General features: G+C 42.3%; 1 protein-coding gene across 6 annotated transcripts in view; it reads left to right on the top strand.

The window, feature by feature from the left end:
• LOC115661122 overlaps nt 1–18,363 on the top strand; it is a 45,074-nt gene that overhangs the window by 20,910 nt on the left and 5,801 nt on the right. For 5 of the 6 annotated variants that reach the window (XM_030583297.1, XM_030583296.1, XM_030583299.1 and 2 more), the window contains 4 exons: nt 2,765–3,762; nt 14,196–14,247; nt 14,345–14,447; nt 16,048–16,211. In XM_030583297.1, coding sequence (XP_030439157.1) covers nt 2,765–3,762; nt 14,196–14,247; nt 14,345–14,447; nt 16,048–16,211 — 1,317 coding nt within the window. Of the gene's footprint in view, nt 1–78; nt 795–2,764; nt 3,763–14,195; nt 14,248–14,344; nt 14,448–16,047; nt 16,212–18,363 lie in introns of those variants that run through there. The other variant, XM_030583302.1, reaches the window with a different exon arrangement.

The following is an 18,363-nucleotide window of genomic DNA, read 5'->3' as shown; positions in this document are numbered from 1 at the left end:
GAACATCTTAATAGATGATATTCAGCCTTTGTAACAGATGACTCAAATTCACTGGCTCGTTTGTCAATCATTCAATTGTGGATTATAAATTCATCAGTCCTGTCTCTTCTTCAGGAACCTTTTTTTTCTCAGCTCTGTCTTGCAGATTCTGCCTCTTGTTGACCTTCCTCTGGGATAAAGTTTTGAATCCAAACTCTCAAGCTATAATAAATAAATGATTGCACCATTGAGGTCACTGTTCTAGCCTAATTTTGCAATTTGCAGTATACAATTCACCCACCCTTGCTCTCTTTGAGAGAAGCATTTTACCTGCTGGCATTCAGCAGTCTTCCAGCTAAATATTGGAGCCAACTGGCAATTCTCTGGTGGTTCTGGGAATCAAAAGGAATCTGTTTGGACATCTGCTTTTGAATCTGAGATTTCACTGATGGCGGTTTCTACTAAGGAGATACATAATCCACCCAGAATGGCACATGCAAGCCAAAACTAAGGACAGAAAAAGGGATGAACTTGTCAAAAGTGCTGGATGGACTGTACTGGACTGAAAGTCCTGGATCTGTTGAACTGTTATAGCATAAGTAATAGTGTGCAGGGCTCCCCCTGCCACCTTTTTGGGGCCAGAAGACACCTGTGAACCAGGCCATCTGGTAGTGGTGGTTCTGGTGACGACCAAGTTGTTCAGCAGAACCTGGACGGAGACCGTTAGCTCACTTCACATAGACACACAGCGATTTCCAGTCACTGTGAGCTTGAGTAGACTTAGGCCAGTGCTCTTACCGCCCATCACATCCAAGGTAAATACTATTTGCCGCTAGCAATTTTCATACAAGTTTCATATACATTTAAATAAAAGATAAATTCATGTCAGGGCTCTACTAAAGAATGTCCAACTCAGGTGACACTTGTAGAACACTCTACTGATTGGGATGTAAGAAGAATGATTTTTTTTCCAAATCAACACGACTTTTCCCATGTAAACAACTTTACAGTAATAAAAGTTTGAATAAAAGACCAGGCCTGAAAAGGTAAATCTGCATGAATGTGACTTCCTTCTAATGTAGAACATAGAAGCCCTCTTCCATTCCCCAACCAAGGAAACCATACCACCATACCATACATTCTGTTGCCTTGTCTTCACTAGGTAAAAAGGCATGTTCTTAACTTGAATTAGCTAATTTGAGTTAAACTCGTAGTGAAGACAAGGCAGTTTGTAGCTCTCAAATAGGTTATCAGGTAAAATTAGAGCAGTGGTGGGCAACCTGCGGCCCATCAGGGTAATCTGAGTCTGGGCCACAAGACATTTTGACATGCTGGCTTCCGTTTCCCACAGCTCCCATTGGCCGGGAATGATGAACCATGGCCACTGTGATCTGTGGGGGGCAGTGCCTGCAGATGGTCAACATCAGCAAAATGTCTCACGGCCGGCAATCAGATTACCCTGATGGGCCACAGGTTGCCCACCACTGAATTAGAGACTATCAGAGCATAGGCTTTAACTCTACTAGGCTTTCCCATAGTTTCTAACTCTACCTGATAACCTGCATGTGAACTGCCCTGTCCTCAGTAGGATTTTACCTCAAGTTAGCTAACTTAGGTTAAGAATGCATCTCTCAAGTGAAGACAAGGCCTGCATGTGTATGCAGGAACTGTAGTTTCTTTACCACTTGAGTATGAAACACAGTGTTTGACAGTGAATTAGTCTCCTGATAACATGGAGATGTGAAGAATTTAATTTCCATAGATAAACTAATTACCGGTACTTGAGACTTGATGCTTTAACCTAACTCATGCCCCCAAAACACCAAAATTGCCTGTTGCTTATTTCATTAGACTTAGGATAACAGCAGTTTTTGACCAATATTTAAATCTGGCCATGGAGTATTTTAATTCTGGCATAAAATAGTCTCTCGCTCTCTTGTCCCCACCTGCCACTCCTACTCCCCTCTGGCAAAAAAATGGAAAGCATCTGCAGAAAATCACTTAGTCATGTCCTGGAAATCTGCAAAGGAGAGCAAATCTGGCCACTGTTTGAGGACATTTAATAATTCTTTGAGTTTCAAAGGAATTCTTTTTTTAATTTTAATCAACTGAGGGAGGGAGACAGAGAATAAAAATCTGGACTCTTTTGACCTCATGGCTATATACAGACTTTGTTGTTCGGCCAAGCTTCTTTTGTGTTTTAACAGATAACAGACCAAGGTGACTAATCATTTTAAATAAAAAAAAATTCCCTTTTCTCCAACTAACACTGGTAAACACATGGCTCCTAGACTGGTGATCTAATTATTTATGGACTTTCTTCCTTTAAAGAATATTGCCCAAGGCGGAGGTGAGATTTACTTTCCTGTGTCTATGGAGGAACCTTGCATGAAAGTTCTGTGAGAGAGAAGTCTCTTCACCTTCTCTCAGTAGCAAGCACTGTTGCTAATGAAAGCTTTTGCCATCTGAGACAGTTGTGTCACATAACGAAAGGGAGACTGGGCTTGCAACATACACGTCCAAAAAGTGATCATCTGTTTTAAATATTAATGCTCCAAATGGTGAATGTGGAAGATTGGCTTTTTAAAAGCTTTATGAATTTTCATTTCCTAAGGGATGTTCTATGTCAACCAACTGAAGATGGATACTTTTAAGATAGTAGATGTAAAAGGTCTAGGCCTCTGAATACTCTCTCTTTAGTTTATAGCACTAATATACATCCATTATAAAAAAGGTGATTTTTAATTTTAATTTGCTTTTTATTTGTCTGTCTGTTTCCCTCCAGGTATATTATTCCTGTGGTGCAGATTTGGAATCCATGGAAAGAGGTCTTATTTTATCACCAGGCTTTCCAAATAACTACTATCCAGGGACACACTGTGTTTGGCAGTTTTTCATTCCTGTTAGAACCCATCTTATCCTGGAAATTCTTGACTTTGATGTATTTGAGAGCTCAGATGAAACTCCAGACCCTTGGGATGGCTTTTCTTCTTCTAAAAGAAAAAATAAGGAGATGTTTCCTACTGAAGAAAACTCTGACCTTCCCGTCACTCTTGCTACTACAAAATCCTCTGTTCTGGCTGGGATGTCAAAGGCGATCCAGAAACATAGCAGCCCAGGAGCTCGGTCAAAGGGTCTTGCTGGCCGCTATGATGGATTCCCAGTAACTACCTCCAAAAAAGAAGAATACAAACAAACATCTGAAGAAAAACAGTTCAGACAGATGGAAGAACCCAAAGAAATATCTAAGGCTCAGCCAGATGGACTGCCATTCTCTGTGGCTGGCAATACCACTACGCAGCAGCAAAATATCAGTGGCCTAGAGATGAACAGAGATTTGAAAGGGAAAGTCCTGCTTGCTCATCTCACTGCTAGAAGGAGAGATGAGGTCATGGGAGAGAGTCAGACTCTCTCCACAACAGCCTTACCAAGAGGAAACTCCACCACCCAGCAGTCTTCAGCGGATGTGTGTCCCCATGATGTCTTGTATGTTTCTGACCTCATCACATTTTCCTCTCGCTTCTGTGGGACAAACTTGCCTTTAAACAAGACCATGATCTTCAGTTCATCTCTGGAGATGGTGGAGGTTATTATGGAGCTGATCACGACCACGGATCGTGGGAGGGGCTTTGCAATGCTCTTTGAATACAAGAACATCACGGAACCTAATGTCATGGATGTGGTGAGGCAGGATGGAAAGGAAGACACAATGATGCTGGCAATAATAACTGGAATTGTCCTCTTTGCACTTGTTCTTCTGTCTACCCTCTGCATAACTTGCAGGTAAGATATTTGTAATGATCTAAGCTCCTGAAACTAAGCCTGCCATGAAATCTAGGATATAACTGATGACATGGTGAAAAGGACAGTGAGGATTTTTTTTCTACTTTATTTAATTCAGAATCAAACCTGATTAGATAAATTGTCCACAGAATAAAATCTGGCTAAATTCCACTCTAATGTATTTGTTAATACTATGTGTAATTTACTATTATTATTTGGTAGTATGGTATGTCTCAAAAAAATGATGGTCTTGGCTTTGGATTTTTTGGCAGCTGTCTTGCACGTTTTAATGGGGTTACCAGGAGTGGCATTAGACTTGCTGGAGCGGAAGCTGAAGCCAGAGCCTCCCTGTCCAGAGCTGAAGCCGAAGCCCCAGGGTTTAGCCCTGGGTGGCAGGGCTCAAGTGACAGGCCCACCTACTGGGGGCTGAAGCCCTTGGGCTTTGTCTTTGTCCCCCTGGTCAAGGTGGTGGGGCTTGGGCTTTGGTGGGGCTTGGATGGGCTCTGGCTTCGGTCTCCCCTCCTGAGATTGTGTAGTAATTTTTGTTGTCAGAAGTGGGTTGTGGAGCAATGACGTTTGAGAACCCCTGCTTTATATGTGTCCTTCAAATCTTTTACCCATCCCTCCTCCATCAAGCGGGCGAGACACTAGTGTTGCCCTAGAACAAGCAGCATATTCTTCCTGGACTGGGTCTAATGTTGTTCCATGCCCTGCAGGATAATGTTTCTTCTTTTGCTGCATATTGAAGTTGAAAAATCAAGTCCTATTTTTGCTTTTCCACAAAATGTCTTTGTTCAAAACCGTTTTTTCTTAAATTGAAAATGAAACAATATTTCTATATGATTCCTCCCCGCCCCCCTGCATCAAACTTAGCTGAAACCTAGCTGGTTTTGCCAGACATTTTGATTGTGACAGAAAAACTTTCAACAAACTCTACTGCATGTACAGATCCTCTGCAGCAACAGAATCCAGTTTTCCAGGGCAGCATTCAACTGTTTTAACCAAGAGACAGTCTTTTTTCCCCTTCCCTTGCAATCCCCTCACTGATTCATGAGAATACATCTTCCAATGTCTGCAACAAATGAAGCAAGGGTGCTACAGACAACAGCCTCCTTTACTGAACACTCCTGAATAATCACCAGAGCAAGTCCATCCTGAGCACTGACTGATGTAGCAATCTATGTAAAAAACAGTTATGTACTCATGTAATTAAAAATTGTAACATCATCAGGCATATGACAAAGGGGGCAAAATTACAGTTATACAGGCTTCCTTAATTCTGGCATTTCCTAACTTTTGAGTGCTTGACTTCACAACATTTTAATGTTCTTTTAACCTTTTGTGTGTGTGTAATGTCTCCCTGAGGTTGCAAAATTTTCAAAGAGCTCTTGGTAATATTCAAGAATATTTTGATAAGACTTATTTTTCTTGTGGTCCTGTTGGAAGGTAAATCCCTGGACATGCTGAATAGATAGAAAGTATATTCTATAATCACACTAAGTTAAAAGGGATATCAACAAGGTGGCTAGGTTTAAATATCATTTTCTCTGCTATACATGGAAGTTCCTGACTTCAGAATCCAGCTGTTATTTTGTATTGCTTAGCAAACTAAACCTTGCAAAACTTTAAGAGTTAGACACGTGTTTATATCTAACCATTGTCCTTCTTGATGGATAAATACATAATTTAGACTACAAAGTTTTGCCTGCTCTAAAATGGTTCAAATCTGATGGAAAATATCTACTAGATACTAAATATTTTTTATATTTAAGCTCTTGCCAATTTTTTTTTTGTAAATGCTTCCTCTGCTATAGTAACAGTTATGTCCTAATCCTGCTCATATTGGGCCAGATTCTAATACTCTCTCTTGTTGAGTACCATGTTACTTCTCAAATACTCCCAGTAATTTCAGTGGAACTTCTCATGGCACAAAGTAATACTCAACACAAATGGGGATGTTGCAAGCCATCAATTTGGCTTCCAGCCCACTTAAAAACACCAAGCCCATTTTGAAAGGCAACTTTACCTTTAAAGGTTCAGTTGCTACAGATATTGTTTTGCTGATGAGAGGCAGGATTTGTTTTAATTGGCTTTTTCAACCAGGATGTTTTTAAAATGGAGAACTAGTTGAGTGTTAACACATGGACTAGAATTGCAGGAAATGATTGTCCCTGGTAGCTTGACTCCTGGATCTTTGCATTGGTGTGGTTTCAGGGAAAATTACCTGCTTTAAGTTAGACTGCATGTTTGTATTGTGTTTTTGTTTTGTTTTTAAAGGCCATTTCCTATTCCGCTTGCCTCCCTGTCTTTCCAGGGAGAGGTTATTTTGGGCATATGTTGATTTCTTGCCAAACTTGTATGCATGAGTGAAATGTGATGCTTGTGAAAGTGAAGGCCTCACGGCGCTGAGTAAGCCAGTTTATATAGTACTGGCAGATGCTGCGTCAGGTTTTTTCTTGCCGTTCTGTCTATGCACCTCCAGTCTTTTAGTCTGGGACCTCTTCTGATTAGAGCTTGCCAGTGTTACTCAACTGTTTTGGCTTATGCAGACTAGGAGTAAAATTATGTGATATCCATTAAGCACATCAAAAATTTGCCTCTGAATGAGACCATCAAACTCACTTCTAATTTTGTGTGGCCTAAGTAAGGATTTGAATTCAGAGATGCATTAGCCCCCCTCTTGTCCTCTTTGCAGGAAACGTTAATTAGTCAATCTATAAGAGAGGAGCTGACTTCAGATCGAGAATGGGAGAATAAGGAAGGAGAATGCCCACACTGTAAAGTTTAGGGAAAGGTCAGATCTGGATCCATTACAAAGGAGGCTTTGAAATTCAGAGTCTACCTGGGCCCGTTACAGGGAGAAGAGCCTGCTTTGAATTACAGATATGAGTTATAGGGATTTGATCTGGGATTTCAGTTCAGGCTTATCTAGGGTAACCATATAACAAGTGTGAAAAATCAGGAGGGAAGTGGGGGATAATAGAAGCCTAAATAAGAAAAAGCCCCAAATATTGGGACTATCCCTATAAAATCAGGACATCTGGTCACCCTAGGCCTATCTTCTATAATGAAGCTGGCTACAGCATTACATCAGGGGTGCTGGAACAATCTATATAGTGGGGGTACTAAGAGCCATTGAACCCAATGGTAAACCCTGTATATGATGGAGACCACTACAAGCCAGAACCCCTGGTTCCAGCACTTATGTATTACGTAGAGCACAAGAAGTTCAAAATTAAGGACAAAGGGGGCACTTGCTGAAATGACAACAATGTCCAGTGGAGCCCATGATGGCAGGTGCTGTCCCCTGAGAACATCCTGTCAGTCAGAGAGTACTCTAGGAGGAATGAAGATACTCTAATGAGGCAGTACATTCAGCAATGGGTCCAGTTTTCTGAGGAACAGCACTTGCTATGACTGGAATGTGCTGTTACAGAGGAAACCTTAACAGAAGATGCTAATAATAACCTGTTTGCTAAACTTGTCCTCCACCTCCCTTTCTCTCCACTCCACCTGCTCCTCTGGTATCTGAGCAAGTTGAAGCTTAGCTGTGCTATGCTTCCCTCCCCACCCCCTCCTTTTTTTTTTTTTTAAGCCGCCACTGTTGCTCAGCTAGAAGTAGCAAGCTCTGCCTCGCCAGTGGTTGAAATGGCATAGGACAGGCTTGGCACACAGCACCATCTAATAAATGGAGTCATCAGCAATGCCTGCCCAGGTTTATTCCATTGAACCAAAGTGAAGCTATCTGGGGAGACTCCAAGTTTCTGCCACACTGTTGCTTTTGTTTAGTGTTTGGGGAGGGAATGAAAGCATCAGTTGTTAGATGGCCAATAATTCTAATTACTTTTGGCCATGAGGCCTGGCTTGAGTAACAGGATTTTTTATTTTCTTTCCCAAGCCCCCCAAGAACAAGAGAGACGTTCACCTTATTTAATTTTAATCATTTCCAGTGCAATCAGACTTTTGCTCGATGGTTGCAATTCATGGGGAAGAGACATTTTACATCTGCGCACCCTGCCAAAGAACTGATTCTTATTACAACCCCTCAGTTTACAAGCATTTCAGATGAAAGGAAGCCTCTTATTTCCAAACACCCCCCTCCCATATAAATTAATTTTAAAGTTAATATCCTCCCTGTATTTCCACTTGGTGGGCAGAAATGATGTAGTAATTTTTCATTCAACACAAGACCCAAATAATAGTGACCGTGCAGGATATAGAGCAGGACTGACCAATGGGTTGCCAGGTGGCAATTCTTACTGCTGTAATACATTTCTGGGGAATCTGATTGACTTCTGAGAGTGTGCTAAAAACAGAACGGTTATCTGCTAATTGCTGCAGCTCTGTACTGAGTACTGTACAGAATCCAAGAAGCGCCTCACTCCTTGCCTGCATGCCTCAATGCCCTCCATCTTTGTTTAGCCCATAGCTCTGCACATTAGTTCTTTCCATTTAAATGGAGCTATTGCTACTTCAGCAAAGTCTTGCTGTGCTGGAATAAAAGTTGCCTTTGTCAAAAGCTTCTACAGAAAATTTCAATTTTTCAGGAAAAAAAAAACCCACTCCCAATTGTTCAGCTAAAAACTTCGATTCAGAATGTCATTGTGGTGCCTCACATGAGCTGAAGTCTAGGGGCATGAGGCATTCTGCTCTGTGGATGGGGCTGCCTGGCCAGACTAAATCTCCCATGATACACCATGGTGTCCCTGGATGCTGAGCTGCTGCAGTGCATCATGGGAGTCATAATTTCACTGGCTACCCAGGCCCAAAAAGAAGAATAGGGGCATAAGGATCTGTGGCAGCATTTCTGAACTGAAAAAATTCCATTTTCTTCTGGAAGTTTTTGACTTTTGGTCAAAAGATGACTTTTTTCAGGTGTTCATTTTATTTTTTTCTCCACTTAAAAAAAAAAAAAAGAGTTTGCACAGAAACACTTCAGCCAGCTCTAATTAGTGTTTTGCCCGTGATACATAAGTACTTTAAGTCTTGGGAAGCACAGTGGCGCTCATTTTCTTAGTTACCCTCTAGATACCCAGCTCCTAGCCTTGTACCTCAGGAATACACCATCTTGCACTGCTCAAGATGAGCAGTGCAAATTTATTAATTGGTTCACCACTTCAGCAATGGAAAGTGGATATACACTGGTCTTTGTGCCCTGAGCAGATTTGTCCCACACTTCATTCAAACTGACTGGTAAAAATAAACAATTAAACATATTTATTGACTATAAAAGGTAGATTAAGTGATATTCAAAAAGTCAGAATTAGTTACCAAAAGAAAAGAAAATATAACTACCCCGTCTATACTCTCAACCCTATTAGACTGGGCAACATCTAGATTAAGCAGCTTCTCACCCCACTGGCTATTGCAGTTCATAATACACAAATTTGAAACCTGGGCCTGTCTCCTTTGTTGGAATCTTGTTTTCTTCTCAGTATCTTTGTTGCTTGCATCATAGGTGGGGGCAGACGAAAGGGCCCAGTATGTGTCCACTGTCTGTTTTATACCCTCAGTCCATGTGCTTGGAAAACAAGTCCAGACATGTCTGGGGGGGCATTGCTGAGTTTCCAGGCGAGGTTGAACAATTCCCTTGGTGTGGCCTCATGCGGGCGAGCCATTGCATTGTAGTTCCCTTGCTGGACAATGGTTGTTGATGGGTTGACTGACACCCTGCCCAGGTGTTGGCTACTTCTTTGCTATTGCCTATGAGAAGCTAATGTCTGGCTGATGCCTCAATTTACAACATGTTTTAGTGACAACCATACCACATAATTCTCATAACTTTATGTACACACACACACACCCCACTACATATATGGATAGAGAAATGACTTTCAGCAGATCATAACCTTTCCCCTGATACCTTACAAACAAGCATTATGTATAATCATGATTAGATAAAGTGAGGAATATGGGGGTTTCAGGACACTCCCCCAAAGGTATAGAATGTCACACCAGCCAAGTAACTGAGATTTTTGTATTCAGTATTAATATATGCCTTTTATTCAACATTATGCAAGAGAATACCAATAAATTGTGAGTTGTTCTAAACTTACTTATATGCATTTGCATCCCACTGAATATTATTTTATATATAAATTTTGAGGCCATAACTCAAGAGACCCATATAGGTGACTTTCTTTGGATCTTGGAGGGTTTCAGTGGGGGCATGGGGAGGAGGAAGGGTTGTTTTAAAATCATGGTGGATGTTCAAAAACACTCCAAGTAATGTAATCCTGACAACGCTAACAAGATATGGGTTGTTCATGGTTATAGAAGGGTGGACTCACTGCTAGAGTATCTCCTTATGGCTGGGTTTGGCCCAGCATTTCTCTCCTGTTGAGTGACTCTTGCCAGTAGTTGCAGTCGTCTGAGTCTTCTTATGACTTGGCCCTCTACCCAAGTAACATTTAGTCCTACCCCATCCAGGGTAAATAAAAAGTCCAATAAACTAAATTTTCCACCCCTGTCTGAGCTCACACCTCAGCTGGGTCATCACCGCTTCCCCAGGTTCTGTAAGGTGGTCTGCATTAGAGTGGCAGACAAACACTGCTCAGGGCTTTTTCTCTGATGGCCTTTCTCCAAATTCTACCGTCTGTCTCCCTTTCTGCATCACCTTTCTCAGTGGTCGGTAGGGAAACCCATGCTTTCCTTCTACTCTGAGTTCTAGTCCAGGAACCCTGTGATCAGCAGGTAAAATCTGCTCTCTTAGACTTCACTGTCTCCCTGGACTTCCTCCTACCTTGGCCTTCCTTCAGACCCTTTCCCTCATCTCTTCCCTGGGTTTACAGTACATCTGTTTCTCTCTAGTTGCTTCCTTTGCTCTCCAGCAGTTAGAAAGCAACTGCAGAGTTCTCACTCTGTCTCCCTAGATCCCTATGTGCTCAGGCTTCTTTCTTTATACAAATCACCCATCTCCTTACCCAGCTGGTACTCATCTTTAATTGGGCCTTGCCCACCCCACTCTCCAGGAATGACCTGGTTGGTTGATTGGCCTGTCAGTCCCACATTATCCCTTTCATCACATGGTGTGGAGTAAACTGGCCTGTGTTCATGGTTATAGAAGGGTATCCCAGGTTTTGATTTTTGAAGGTGAATGTTGCTTCACACTCTCCCTTCATCCCAGTTTCCAGCCCGTCTAGAGAGAGAGATTCTAATCAATACCCAGTGAAGACAAGTTCATTCTTCTGGGAGGCTTTAATGCGAGAGTTGGAAAAGGAGGCTCGGAGCGGTGTAGTAAAGACCAATGGAGTCAGAAAAATGAAAAATGGTCTCCTCCTATGCTGCAAGTGTGCTACCTGTGAGCTCGTTGTCACCAACCCAACCTTCAGGCAAGCTAGCAAATACAAAACTGTTTTGGTTCATGCAAGATGAAAGCACTGGCACCTGACTGGCTATGTTACTCTACAGCAAACGGACATTAAGATCACCAGAGCAAGGCAAAGGGCACTGTTGGACTGACTACAGGATGATTAGAGCCATTTTTAATTTACATGCTGTTGCCCCTCAGTGAAATAATGCTGAATAGATTAAACCAAAATTGAACATAGCAAAGCCATTTCTCCAAGAAAAGCTGAGGGAAAACTTAGAGGAAAAAAGGATAGCAGTGCATCATCACCCAAGATTGCACTTAACATATGGAATATATTCAAATTAGCCATTCTTCAAGCCCCAGAAGAAACTCTAGTTAAAATTAAAGTTGGCCCTAAGATTGGTTTGATGAAAATGACAATGAACTCAAAAAGATCCTTAAGGAAAAGAACGCTGGGTTTGTGTCTTGGCAAAATAACAAAGAATCAACATCAAAGGAAAATAAATTCAACTATTTGCAAGAGATAGCTCAAGGATGTCTTTGTGTCCTACATGATAAATGATTGGAAAAGAAAGCAGAAGAAATACTGTGTTATGCTGATACTAACAACACAAAAATGTTTTGATTCCCTGAAGGAATCAAATTTGAATAATCAAAACCAGGAACAGCTCCACTAATAAGTTCAAATGGATCTACCTTAATCAAGGACAAAACAGATTTCTCTGAGAGATGGGTGTAGCACTTTACTGAGCTACTCAACTGTTAGGGGGCTTATTCCTTTACCCTGTCACTTCCCTGGTCCTTCTCACATGAACAGAGAGAAACAATGCTGCATTATGTTGGGGAAACACCACAAACAGGATTCATAACACAAACCATGAGCAAAAGCCCCACCCCTAAGTAAGTTTGGCAGTATCCTTTTCCTTTCAGGGTCTTAAGTCCAACCACCAAAAAGATCACCCCAAAGTCCCAAAAGTGCAACACCCCAAAGTCTCTTGAGTCCAGCAACCCCAAAATCACCCAAAAGTCCAACAACCGAAAAGTCTCTGTCCCTGGTCGGTGCAGCCCCCGAGTTCAAAAGTTTATCTGCAGAGTTTTACCCCCTCCAGCTGGGTGGAAATGGTGGGGGGAAGAAAGGGGCATGCGGAGTGTTAAGGGGCACCTGAGGCCAACTGCCCTGTCTCTCCGTGGGGTTCTGCTGCAGCCTTCACCACAAGCTGCTCCACTCCACCAGCCATCCCATGAGCCACTCCAGCCATCCCATGAACTGCTCCGCTCTGCCCATTTCACTCCACTCACCATCCCGTGGGCTGCTCCAACCATCCCACAAACTGCTCCACTCCGCTGGCTGCTCCAACCATCCCACAAACTGCACTGCTCTGCCAGCCACTTAGTAATATATCTTCAGGCTCCCCCACTAGTTAACACAGCACTCAATAATCTCAGCTTTTAGTAATTTTAGCTCTTTAGTGATTTTAGCTTGTAGTAGGGGAGCCCCAGTGCTGGTGCAGCATTAGCCTAACATGAATTCAGCACAGCAGCCTGTAACCAGACTCTTAACAGAATCAAAATTAGCTCTACTATTCAACAGTGCTGGTGGCCCTCAAAAGGGGCCCATACCATCAGGTACAAATGCTTGTCCCTAAACTGTCTCAATTCACTGGGTTTTGGCATCCATGTCCCTTGTCTAGCAAGTGCTACTTAGTTGATGGTGAGTCCCTCTATCATAAAACAGTTCCACTGGCCTTGATTCACATAATCAGGGTAACAATACTTTATTCTTCCTGCCCCAATAACAGAGAAACTGGGGATCCCACAGCAGTCAAAGTGACCATTTGGGCAGCTGTGGGCTCATGCTAGGTGGGGTGGGTGTGCCTATGCAAACAAGACCAACCACAACTCACCACAATTCACCACCAAATGTCAGGGTAGAGCTCATCCTGACTCAGCTTACACTAACATATTGTAACATGATTTAACCAATTATATTCCATCACTTTAATTGGTTTACACCCAACAAAATTAATTATACAGCAGACAGAAACAATCACAGAACCAGAGATTATACAGACAAACAATAGGGAAGTGGAGACTGCAGTGATAGAACAATACAGAAATTAGGATTTCACATCCCAGCTATTAATAAGTGAGTTCTTGCCAGACAAAATGCTATCAAACTAAGTTCTCTTTTACATCTTCTAGGCTCTTCCCTTTCTCTGAAGGTGATAGGATTACAATCCTGTCCTGACATTCCTAACAGTCCAATAGCACCTTATTTCAATGTGACTAGTCTGGAATGTAAGAATATGACCATACACTTCCCAGTTTATGGCTGGCCTCTGCTACTTAGCCGAAGGTCTTAGCCTAAGAACAGGGGTCAGGCTGTCACAGTAAGAGAAAGCCCTTACACAGTTTAGTGATAAGAATACACCTGAATTCTTAAAGTATAGGCCTTTGCAGACAGGCTTGAATATCTATATCCTGACATCAACCATGCCTCTACTATCAAGCTACAGGTGCTAAAGGAACTGACCCAGCACTCCATAGATGAAGAAATTGCACAGCCACCTACCACTGAGGAAGTGCAATAAGCTATCAAACAAATGAAGTCAGGTAAATCCCTGGCAAAGAGAATATACTAGCTGAAATCTTTAAACTTGCAGGCCCCAAAACTTCTTGGCTCACTAAGAATATCCCAGAATGCTTTGTTCTATATAATAAAATGTCTGGCATGGTGAAGCCAATGAACTGTATCACAGCTTGAGACCTGGGGGGACTACATATTTTGTAGTGTGCTCTACTTACAGAAATCAAAGTTCCACCCTTCCAAGGAGAATAAGTGTTGAGACTTGGGATATCTGGCATAAACTCCTGGTTCTGCTGCAGACACATTGCAGATTCTCTAAGAAAGTAATTGAATCTCTTCTGCCTTAGCTGACGCCCTGATAAGAAGGGGGTAACAATTGCTACCTAGCAAACAGGCATTGATACAAAGAAAGCTATAAAGTGTCATGGGTTGAAGTGCTAGTGCATAGTTGTTCTGTTGTGTTTTATGAACATGGACGAGGACTTTCCTCCTATGGAATACTAATCCATGGGCTTGCTGCTGTCTTTTCCTCAGGCAGAAAATGTGCCCCAAAAGGAACCCTTCCAGTGCACACAGTGACCAGGAGGTTAGTGCTAATGTTTTTGGTGATTTTGTGTCTCTTGCATATTGGCTATTTCACTGTTTGTCTGTAGATGTTTACTGGGGCGTGTTCTGAGTTGTAGAATGGGATCCAGAACTCCGCCATAGATATCAATGAGCTCCAACTTGTGGTGCCAACTCGAGAGAATGAAAACAACAATCACACTGTCAGCGGGGACCAAGCTGGTAAGCTGGAGAGTATATTGTTTCAACCCATAGCTCCTTGCCCATTAAGTCAAGTCAGTCTCTCTCCCTGAATCTTCCTCTTCAGCTGTGTGTGTGTGTTGACGAAGTGCAAGCTGTCACATATTAAAAGTTTTGATGTGGAATTACCTCCTTTTGCCCTCCCTCTTGCTGGTAGAGTAATTCCCTGTCAAGGAATACTGATAAGTGTCATTTCTGAACTCTGCCAACAGAAACTTTCATATCCAGTGGCACAATGCATATATGTGGTTAGCAGGGCAAATGTGGTTTTGGTTCATTCTGTCATATTGCTGGCTTAAAAACACCTGTAAAACCTTCAAGAATTGTGTTTTTTCTCCCTATCATCCTCCCCTTTGTGTCACCTGGCAAGCATGGCTGTCTAAGCACTGGGTTTGGAACACTCAGATTCCCTGGAGCAGTCACAGGTCCAAAGTTTTTTCATATTAACGTTGTGGATAAAATTGCTTTGATCCAGAGTGAGCCATCTACAGAACCCCAGTGAGTGACAGTAGTAAGTGCTGGGACGCTTTGACTACAACTCATAGGTCCTTCATGGCTGGTAAAAGCCAATACAGATATACTGGGTCTAATGTTGGTGGAGATTGTCCATCAAAGTTTCCCTCCAGAGAGACAAAGTGGCTGAGGTAATACTGTTTATGGGACCAACTTCTGTTGGTGAGAAAGACAAGCTTTCGAGCTCACACATAGCTCTTCTTCAGGTCTGGGAAATATACTCCAGGTGTCACAACTAAATACAAAGTGGGATAGATTGTTTAGCATAAGTAGTTAACACATATTTCAAGGTACCATTCAATGTGAAATCGCCCACTAATGGTTCCTTGAAATATGTGTTAACTATTTGTGCTGAGTTGAGTTTGTCAGACCTGTTAGGAGCTGCTGTTACAGACCAGTGAACCCTTTGCCAGCTGGTACCAAGCCATCTGTGTGTCACAGAAGTTCTTGTGAGATCCCAGCTCAAAATCCCAACTCTGTGCTGACAATCTTGCTAACAGTTTCCAATCTCCCTTTGTTGGGAAAGGTCACTAAGAGGATTGTGGCCAGATAGCTCTGACAGTCTGAGTCCCCAAAGCTCTTTGACCCTGATCAGTGAGGTATAACATGAACACAACTTTGGGGGATCTTCAAAGTTTAGGATTTGAGTTGGGGGAGGGCAGGTTATATGGAGTGGAGGCCACAACTGCCTTCTTATCGCCATATCAAATCCTACTTGCCATCCCAAAATGTTTATATGTATATAAAAATGAGATGGGTTGAGCCAGCCTGCAAAGTTTTGATCCAGAGCTGAACTTTTCCCAAGGGTGGCTAGATTTACAACTTTGATTTGGGCCCATCTCTAAAAGGCTTTGGTTTTAAGTCCTTCTGGTTTCCTAGCCAAATTTCAGCCTATTAGGACAAGGCAAGTGGTTGAATGACTGCATTTTTTTCAGATCTGTGTGGCAGCCAAGGGCTGATTTTTTTTAGGCTGGGTTAGAATGGGAAGAGGAAGGTAGGCTATTTGCCCAGCCTAAACAAAAGGAGATCGTCACTTAAAAAAATCTTTCTGTGTCTTTCCTTCCCTTAGTCACTTCCTCTGGAGGCTGCACAGAACACTCTTCTCGGCATACTGACCCAGATATGCCCTCTTCTATGTCTGCCGTGACCACTGAAACGGGGAGCGATGAAGTATTTATTATTTCAGCTGGCCCTGGTGCCAGCGGGTTGAGTTTTACCACATACAAAATACAGGTAGACTGTCATAGACGCACATGGGAGTATCACAGAAAAAGATTTCTAGTAGTTGGAGGAAGGAACTGAGAGTCAAAACTCCCAGATTCCATTCCTGGCTCTGTCCCTAACTTGCTGTGGGCAAGTCATATAACCATACAGTTCCTCAATCCGTCAGTAATATTATTACCTACCTTGCAGCGCTGTTGTTGTTGTGGTTGATTTGTGTTACTGTAGCTCCTAGGTTGTGAAGCTTAATGTTTGCCAATAAATTGGATGATTTGTGTGTCAGAGCTCTTTATAAATGTTTATTTTGTAATTTTATTTTTAAAATTTAAATACTGTAATGTGGCTTCCCTAGTTTTTTTTGTTTTGTTTTGAAGGGGAGGAATTGGGGGGTATTTTAGCTTACTCCCTTGAAGCTCTTACTGATGTTTCTTTAGAAACACGTGGTTCAAAAATCCTTTTGCTTGCATTTCCCTTGAGCACCCAGGGTGGTGATTAACATACATTTTCGTAATCGTTCTGGGGTCAACACTTGCTATCTAAGTGTAGAAGCATGGAATAGTGCAGAAACCTACCAGTCCTTCATGTAGCTCATGTGACTTTATCCCTGGGGTACAAAGTATTGGGTGTCTGCATCCCTGGCCTTGACTGGAGGTCAGTGAGGTCTGCTAGGATACAGTATTGATTAGGATTTTCCTAGAGTCTTAATAATGTACACAGACCTCTATAGAATTATGTCCAGTAATGAAAAATAGCCAGTGAAAACTTAAATGAATATGGGCCACTGCTATTTTTCTTAAACTAGCCTTCTATATGATGGGCAGTGATTTATTATCTAAGACCCATTAAAAATGTTTTAATGCTCTAATTCAGTGTTTCTGAAACTTTTTAATATCAGGGACCAGCTTCCTGCCTCCCTAAAAACTGTGTCAGGAAGACCTCAGGGACAAACCCTGGTCCACAGAGCAGTCGCTGAGAAACACTCAGAGGTGAAAGTAAGCTGGTTCAGTCTGGTACGGCGTACTGGCAAAAGCCAGTACACAACCGACCGTACCGGCAGGGGACAGCTTCCCCAATCCAGCAATTTAAACGGGCCCTGGGCTTCCAGCAGCGGCTGGAGCCCCTGGCCCTTTAAATTGCCACCAGAGCCCCACTACCAGAGCCCTGGGGTAGCAGCAGCGGACTCCGGTGGCAATTTAAAGGGCCAGAGGATTTAAAGGCCCCGCCCCTTCTGCCAGAGGCCCCACCCCTTCTGGTCAAGCCCCCCCCCCCCCCCTCAGGACTCCGGTCCTGCATACTAGAAAGTCCCTTAAGTTACTTTCACCCCTGGAAATACCGCTCTAATCTACCAGTCTGTAGCTTCATTAAATCTTGAAATATTTAAGGTGTAAAAGAGAAGAAATAGTTTGCATAGGCAGAAGTCAAAATTTTTAAAATTTGTGCATAGCTTTAAAATTCTTACATTATCTAACATCTCCTTTCCACCTGCATCATCATCTGTGGCACGATTTCACAGAGGTGGATAGGAAGATAGAGTGGAAATTACAAGCTCTGTGCTTTCTCGCCAAGTATGACTCTTTTGGTCAGAGCTCTATCAGGTGCTGATGAAATGAAACCTCAGTTTGTTGTGGATAGATGGAAAATCCATATTCTCTTTCCTCCCGTTTAAAAAAAATGTTGAGCATCCACAAATCTCATAGAAATCATTGAGCTGTGAAAGCTCATCTTTCAAAGTCAGGCTATTTTTTCCTCTTCTTTCCAACTCCCCGCACCCCCCACTGCTAGAAGATATATAAAATGTAAAAGTAATATTATTACACTTGGTCTTGGACAAAAAGCTTAGAAGGAGCGATCTGATATTACTGCTAAGTAGTGCTTCCCACAGCATGTTGTTAGCTAGGTAGCTAAAGAATCTGGATTATGGCTTTATGGATCCATACTTGCTTGATAATGGTGGTAGGCCTGGATAGGAAGATGATAAGAAATCCTTCTAAATGCTAGACTTTCAGCATGTTTTAGACCCAACCTCCCTGTTTTGGAAGAAAAATGTACGTACAAAATGGCTTGCAGCAGGCCCATATCTAAACAGCGGTACTTCAAACAAGCTGATTTGCACCCTTATTCTAGAAGTCAGAAGTGAGCTACTCAGGTTTGCACACCTGATTGA

This window comes from Gopherus evgoodei, chromosome 13 (genome assembly GCF_007399415.2).
Source record: "Gopherus evgoodei ecotype Sinaloan lineage chromosome 13, rGopEvg1_v1.p, whole genome shotgun sequence".
Lineage (NCBI taxonomy): Eukaryota > Metazoa > Chordata > Testudines > Testudinidae > Gopherus > Gopherus evgoodei.
Note: the sequence above shows the minus strand (reverse complement) of the source record. Positions and strands in the feature narration are given on the sequence as shown.